Source organism: Meriones unguiculatus, chromosome 1 (assembly GCF_030254825.1).
Source record: "Meriones unguiculatus strain TT.TT164.6M chromosome 1, Bangor_MerUng_6.1, whole genome shotgun sequence".
In the NCBI taxonomy this organism is placed as follows: Eukaryota; Metazoa; Chordata; class Mammalia; order Rodentia; family Muridae; genus Meriones; species Meriones unguiculatus.
In genome coordinates, this window is record NC_083349.1 from 104,723,992 (window position 1) to 104,731,989 (window position 7,998).

The window sequence follows — 7,998 nt, forward strand, 5'->3', positions numbered from 1 at the left end:
CCATGTGATTGACTGGACTTGAACTCAGGATCTTTTGGAAGAGCAGACAGTGCTCTTAACCACTGAACTGTCTCTCCAGTCCCTAATGAAACATTTTAAATGATGTTTGACGGTGTGACACATGAGCCAGGTGTGGTAGCGCATACCTTTATTCCCAGCGCTGGGGAATCAGAGACAGTTTGAGGCCAGCCTGTTCTACATACTGAGCTCTGGGATAACCTATGTAGAGAGACCCTGTCTCAAAAAACAAAAAAGAGTGTGATTGTTGGATATTTATTTAGCCTCCACCCATTAAAAAAAATTCTTTAAAATTTATGTATATGTGCCAGGCGTGGTGGCTTATGCCTTTAATCCTAGCACTCATGGGAGGCAGAGGCAGGTGGATCTCCGTGAGTTCCAGGACAGTCAGGACTGTTACATAGAGAAACTTTGTCTTGAAAAACCAAAAATAAAAAGTATATGTTTCAGTGTGTGCACGTGGATGCCTGTGGAGGTCACGAGGCAGCATGTTCTTGGAAGTGAAGTTCCAAACTGTAAAGTGTTCATAAGTGCTGGGTGATTCATCCTCCCCAGGTCATCCCATGAACTTAAATTACTTGACCATTTAGGTTGAGAGGGTTAATGTTTTGTTTTTTAAAGGCAGAGGATCTAATGCCGCCCTGACACTGTGGAAGGTGCCTGAGAGATGGTTCAGTTGATAAAGTGCTTGCTACAAAGGCATGGGATCTGAGTTTGGAGCCCACCACCCACAGACATGCCAAGTGCGACATTAACTATCACCCCAATGTTGAGCTGGCAGCAGACAGGTGAATCACGGAAACTAATTTGTATTTATTTATTTGTTTGTTTGTTTATTTTTGTGGCAAGTTCTCCCATGTAGCTCCGGCTGCCAGGAACTCACTCTGTAGACTAGGCTGGGAGTCACTTAATGAACACCCATAGACTTCTGTCTCTGTCATTCAAATGCAGGAATCAAAGGCTAGTGCCAGCATGCCCAGTTGAAGCTTAAAACAAGTATTTTTGTGCCTGGGTGTTTTGCCTGCATATATGTCTATGCACCCTGTGCATCTGCTACCTGCAGGAGCCAGAAGAGGGGGTGGATCACCTGGAACTAGAGTTACAGGCGGATGTGAGCTGCCATATGGGTGCTGGGAATTGAACCTGGGTCCTCTGGAAAAGCAACTGGCATTCTTAACCGTTGAAGCATCTCTCCAACCACTCTTGGAAGTCTTTGGTAGGCAACCCAAGCTTGTGACCCCCAAAATGTGAAGGGGCAAGGCATGCAGTACATACATGCCTTTAATGTCAACACTAGCAAGACAGGGGTAGGAGGATCTCTGAGTTTGAGGCAAACCTGGGCTGACTACATACTGAGAGCCTGTCTCAAAATAAGTAGATTACTAATACTGTAAAAAACAAGGATGTGAAGGGTGAATTTTCAGCTCTGGCTCACATGCACACACATGAACAGGTACATATAGGACATACATACAATAAAGTGGAGAGCAAATGAAGACAGCGAACACTGACCCCTGTCCTCCACATTCATCCACACACACACAACACATGCGCACTCAGGGTAAATGGAAATGGGAGAAAATGTCTGAGAAGGTAAAAGGACCATTTCATGTTTCGTCTTTGATATGCAGTCTTCCTGGATTATTCCAAACTACAGTGCTTCCATGTTATTCCTTTTGCAGTTTAACTACAGGACAATCATCCTGTCACCTTGTGTCGTTAGTTAATCTTTAGTAACTTTACTAATGCTAATAGTTATACTTTCTTCACATTTTCTAAGAAAGCACCGTATTTTCCCACAGAGCATTATCTTCATAAGAACATGAAAGTCACAAAATCATTTCCTTATAAACCTTAAAATAGACCTTAGCAGATGACACAAGTATAACGTCCCCAGTACATTCCTGTAAATCTACATGCGTACATCTCAAATACTATTATTTCACTCTGACGTTCTACCCATAACAAACTAGTTCGTCCACTTGTTCAGTGCTTTTTTAAATTTTTATACTGTGCTGGTAATGAGTGGGCTGTGTGCTCTGATGGAGACACTCCAGTAGTCCAGAAATTCAGCACATTTATTGCATGCAATCGACAGAGGAGGAGAATCTACTCATGGAAGGGTGTTTCTATTCCAACAGTTCCAAACAGCAATAATTCTAGAGAAGGAAACTGGTTGATACTTTCTGCACAGAGGCAACAACCATTTTCCGGATCAGGGGAGGACCCTGCATTTCCAGGGTTTCTCAGGCACTGAGGTGCTTGGCATGTGCTCGTATCAGCAGGGTAATTCACTCAGGATTTCATCAATTCCCGCTATGAGGTTTCCATTTCTCAGTTCCATCATCAGCCTTACCTCATTTGGTGCTGGAAAAGGGCAACCTTGGATTTCCAGGTCATAGACAAAACACTAAATAACATAATTGGTTTCTATTAAAAAAGACTGTCAAGCTGGGCACAGTGGTACATGCGTATAATCCCAGCACTGTGGGAGGCAGAGGCGAGCCTGATCTACAAAATTAGTCCAGGACAACCAAGGCTACACAGAGAAACCCTGTCTCGAAAAACCAAAACAACAACAGCAAAAACTCCCTTGGCCTTTGGCCCTGATTATATCCAAGTGTTTGGGACAAAGTTGTTTAAGTATGTCCAACAGTAGTTTAGCCATGTCATTACAGCACTCCAGAGGGGCAGGGTACAGCTCCTGGGTCAGCTGACTCACCTCGGCTGTGTGGTGCAGGAGTTGCTTCAGGCAGAGTTTATACTACAGAAATTGACCTTGGCTCAGGGCAGGCAGAGGGGCACTGAGCTGAGAGTGCCCCATCCAACACCCCATTCAACTTCAGGGTTCGCAGGGTATCTCTAACTCAAGAAGAAGCATAAGAGGCTTAAGAAATAAACCTCTTAAAAAATATGTAGCACTCAGGTTCAGATGTTTGAGCTGGCAGATATTCAGGAATTGGGGCAGGTAACCCAAGAATGGATGTGAGAATGAACAGTAAGTGATGAACAGGGTCTCCAAGGGCTTCTTCAGGCACCTGAGCCCCTTTGTCAGGTGACCTTTAGAAAGGATGTGTTATTTAAACAGAGATTCTGGAGACAGTGGGGTTTGGGAAACTGAGATACCAATGTGCTTATTCTGTCAAGCTCTTTAGCATCATCCACAGTGCAGAGTGAAGTTAAATTTGAGGGTAGCTGGCTAGAGTGTGTGAAGATTTTTAATCTGCCCCAGGTAAGGCTCAAGAGCATCCTCAACTCCAGCTCCTGTATACTACCTGGATCTACTAATCTGAAGATTCCTATGAAAGTGGGGTTGGCTGAGTCCCAAATCTGCAACTTTCTACAGCATAGGTGAATGAAATGTTTTCGCTGATGCGCCCACTGCAGCAAGGATGCGGCACAATTATTGAGCTTGCCCCTCATAAATTTGCGGTCAGCTAGCACCTTCAAACAATACTTGACCCCAGAGTCAGGACAGTTCTCCACTGGCTGCTTATGGGTCACGGCCTGTGGTGGGCAGTCACCTTTGCGGGATCCAGCCCTTCTGCTCCAGGAGTCATGGTTCGCGCTCTTCAAATCGAGCACTCTGATTTGCACCTGGAGCAAGCCTTCTGTGCAGTCAGTCCATCCAGTCCATCCAGCACAGCCTTCAATATTTCCTGTGGGGATCCTTTACCAGGGCTCCCAAGGCATGGAAAGCACCGGGAGGGCACCATGGCCCTCAGGGTATTTGTGTGTCTGTTGGTGAAGGGCTCCTCAAACATCACTGGGATGATCTCCTCGGGCAGGTTCTCCAGAGCAGAAATGGCCAAGGCCTCCTCCCTCAGCACTGTGTCTTGCCAGTTACGGGAGAGTGGGTGGGGCCTGGTCTGCCACTGTGACTGATTTTTAAAGATAATGGGCCTGAAGTGAACAGGGTAATAGGTCTCCAGATCCCAGCAGGGGTAGGTAGTGATTCCAAGTGACTTCAGGCTCCGAGCCTCTGGTCAGTGGTTTATAAAACAGCTATTTATAAATATAAAATTACTGCTTCGCTCCCCCAGATTCCACAGGGTAGTATGAGAGGACAAAGTATATTAAAAAAAAAAAATGTCAGGGTACTGAGACATGATTATATGAGGGCTGGTTGGGGGGCGGGAATGACGGACCAGTCTGATTCCATCATAGGGTAAAAAGCCATTTTTTAAATAAGAATAAGTTGTTTCTATTTAACACAAATTTCAAGTTTGACTCACATACACTCTACACTAATGAGGGTAAAGTGCTCAGCTGGTAAAGAGCTTTCCACAGAGGCTTGAGGACCCAAGCTTAGAGCTGCAGCACCCTGGTAAAGAGCTTGTAAGCAGGACAGGGACAGCAGAGATAGGGCTGTAGTGTAACTCATGGTAGAGCATGTGCCCTAAATGCTTGAGGCTGCAGGTTTGGTCCCCAGAACTGCAAAAAGTAAGATCCCTAGGACTTGCTGGCCAGCCAGTCTAGAACAGAACTCCAAGTTCAAGACCCTGTCTCAAAATAACATGGGGGGAACAAGCAAAAAAGTGAAACACAATTGAGGCAGGCACCTGACACTGACCTCTGGCATCCACACATAAGTATACAGACCTGCACAAGGATCACACTGATAAGGATGAGAATAAGAAATGGAGAATACAGACAGATGGAAGAGCATATGCAAATTAGGTGCAAAGGTCCAATTCAAACAACCGTCTGCAAGCTGCTCACTGTTACTACAATATGGATACTGTGTATGTTTATTTCTTTTTAAAGCTGGAATAACTGAAGGTTACCTGATTACTGTCCCTCCCCACAAAGAACAAAATTTTACACTTTCCCCTTTTTGTTTTCTGAGACAGTTTCTCTGTGTGGTCCTCCTTATCTTGGAACTTGTTCTGTAGACCAGGTTGGCCTACAGCTTAGAGATGTACCTGACCCTGCTTTCAGAGAAACGGGATTAAAGGAGTTTACCATGGCTGTCTGGTATATTTTAACCATTTTTTTTTCTGTCTGCAAAGGCTTTCTGAAATTTTATGAAACTGCTGTGTGAGATTTCCCTCGCACAAGGGCTAGAACTATGACTCAGAAGTTAAGAGCACTTACTGCTCTTACAAAGGGCAGGGGTTAGTCAGGCAGTGGTGGCACAAGCCTGTAATCCCAGCACTAAGAGGCAGGCAGATCTCTGTGAGTTTGAGGCCAACCTGGTCTACAAAGTGAGTCCAGGACAGCCAAGGATACACAGAAAACCCTGTCTCCAAATCAAAACAAAACAAAAACAAAGGACAGGGGGTTCAGTTCCCTGTGCCCACATGACACTTAGAATACTTTGTAACTCCAGTTCCAGGAGATTCAGCACCCTCTTCAGAACTGCCCAGGCACCAGGCACACACTTTGCGCACCAAAATACATGCACACAAAACATCCATATACAAAATTTAAAAAAAGAAAAAGAGAGAGAGAGAGAGAGATGGCTCAGTACTTAAGAACACTACTTATTGTTCTTCCAAGGACCCAAGTTTGACTCCTAGCACCCACAAGTGCTCACAACTGCCTATAACTCCAGCTCCAGGGGATTTAATATCTCTGGCTTTTCCCCACACCTGCACTCATGTGCACATACCCACACAATAAAAGAAATTATTTAAAAGACCTTCACTAAATTTTTTTACATAATTTTAAAGTATTTAATTTTTTTTTTTAATCTCCAAAGAAGGAAACTTTATGGTGGTAAGAGTAAAAACAGGAATGAGTCATGGCCATATGTAAGCTACCAATAAGGGCCCAGTGAGTTTTTGTGACTCTTTCAAAGGGCGGCCCTCATTCTGACATCTGAAAACGTGCAACCACCTGCTCACCTTTACATAAAATTAAGAGATTCATGTCTAACTTCTGTGATTTGTTGTTTGGTGTGTGTGTGTGTGTGTGTGTGTGTGTGTGTGTATTTTTTCCATAGTCTCTATGTAACTCAGGGTGGCCAAATCCCAAGCTCCCTGCCTCAGTTTCCTGAGTTGTAAGCCACAGGCGTGTGCCGTGACACAGTTTAATATAAGAACTACTTAGCCTAATTATTTTTAAGGAAATCATGACATTCCAAAAACCATAGCGTACACTAGAACCCTTTACTTTCTGTAGCCGCTGGTGCTTCATGGAGGATGTTTTAGCGCCAACACTGAAATGCAATAAACGCGTGAGCACCGGCCCTAAAACCCTGCTCCAGGCGTCGTTACTCTAGCCGCCACGGTGTTGACTTGTTGTTTTTAACATCAGGAAAATCTCGGATCACCAGCTGTACAAGCACGGCGCAGGAGCCCTTAAAAAGACCAGAGCCCCGGGGGCCTGTGAGTGAGCAGCCTCTCCTCCCTGCAGCGCTGCCCCGACGACCCGAAGAGCGGCTGCGGCACAGCACGTCCCTCCGGCGAGCGGGAAGAGGAAGAACCCCGCAAGGAACCCGCACCCCCGACGGCCAACTCACCATGGTAAGGAGCCGGCCAGCTCCCGCCGGAAGACGCCCTGGGAGCTCGCTTTGCCCAAGCGGAAGGGGCGGGCCATCGGGGTCCGATTGGTTGGAGGGACGGCCTCTTCCGGCCACCGGAGCCTGTGGAGAGGTGGGCGGGTCGCGGCTGTGCTGGGCAGGCCTGCTCGGGTCGGGAAGGGAAAAGTTAGGAACGCTGAGGATTGTTCAAGTGCTTCTGCCTGTGACTTTATCACATTGGTGTCCTGTTTGAAAAATGAAGAAGCTGGAACATTAAGAAATGTCACTGTAAGCCTCCGATCCCAGCATCTGGGAGGCAGAGGCAGGAGGATATCTGTGGGTTCGAGGCCTGCCTGGTCCGCAAAGCGAGTCCAGGACAGCTAAGGCTACACACACAAACCCTGTCTCGAGAAACAAAAAACAAACAAAAAGAAAAAAAAAAAAAAAGAAAGAAAGAAAGAAAAGAAAAATGTCACAGTAAGGTCGGGTGAATCCCTGTGAGTTTGAGGCCAGGATCGTCTACAGAGACTTGACCTATATCAAAATCCATGTATCAAATTCTCAACTCAGTTTCATTAAAAGTAATGTCGCAGAAAGCGCTTGTCTTAAAACAAAGACTCGGGTTAAATTCCAGTACTCAGGAAGCAGAGACGGGTATATATATCATCAGCGACCCTATTTCAAAATCCAGCCTTAAGTATGACGTTGTTCTCTGGCTTCCACGTGCACTTCCCTGGCACACCTCACTAGTCAGGGCGCACTATTGGTGTAGTTCCAACACCGGAGGCTGAAGCAGGAAGACTGAACTACACAGCAACACCCTGTCCCCAAAACCAAAACGGATTCAAAACAAAACAACGAAAACCAAGGAAACAAACAAACAAACAAACCACACAAGGGCTGAAGAAAAGGTTCAGCGGTTAAGAGAGCAGACTGCTCTTCCCGAGTCCGCAGGTTTGATGTTTAGCATCCACATGGCTGCTCCAGTTTAAGAGGATCTGACACCACCACGAGGTGGGAGAGCCCTTACGTATGCCGAGTAACACGCAGAGGTTCAGTTGCCTAAACTGAGTGCAGAGCTGTAACCCTATAGATTTGATGACTGAGGTAGGACAGGCACGTTTGGGCTTTAGAGTAGGTTCACTGTCAGCCTCCCCAATTTAGTAAGCTCATCCCAACCTTTAGGAAAAGATAAGCTATACAAAGCAAAAATGTGCCGCACTCTGTGTGGTACCTGCTTTAGAGGATGTGGCAGGACACTGAATTCAAGTCATACTCCACTACCAAAAAGACATGAAAGAGAGGGATTTGTTAGGAAGAACAGTTTCAGTTGGAGGAAATGAGACAGGACTAAAAAAAATTCATATATATACACACATATATTTTTTCAAGACAGGTTTTCTGTGTAGCCTTGGCTGTCCTGGACTTTGTAGACCAGGCTGGCCTCGAACTCACGGAGATCCACCTGCCTCTGCCTCCCCGAGTGCTGGGATTACAGGTGTGCACTACCATGT

At 45.8% G+C, this 7,998-nt stretch overlaps 1 protein-coding gene across 1 annotated transcript in view; it reads right to left on the bottom strand.

Moving 5' to 3' along the window:
* Slc30a6 (solute carrier family 30 member 6) overlaps positions 1-6,557 on the bottom strand; it is a 34,804-nt gene extending 28,247 nt beyond the window's left edge. The window contains exon 1 of the mRNA XM_021662703.2: positions 6,485-6,557. Within this exon, the coding sequence (XP_021518378.1) occupies positions 6,485-6,487 (3 nt within the window). The 5' untranslated portion in view covers positions 6,488-6,557. The remainder of the gene's footprint in view (positions 1-6,484) is intronic.
* Between the last annotated feature and the right edge of the window lie 1,441 nt (positions 6,558-7,998).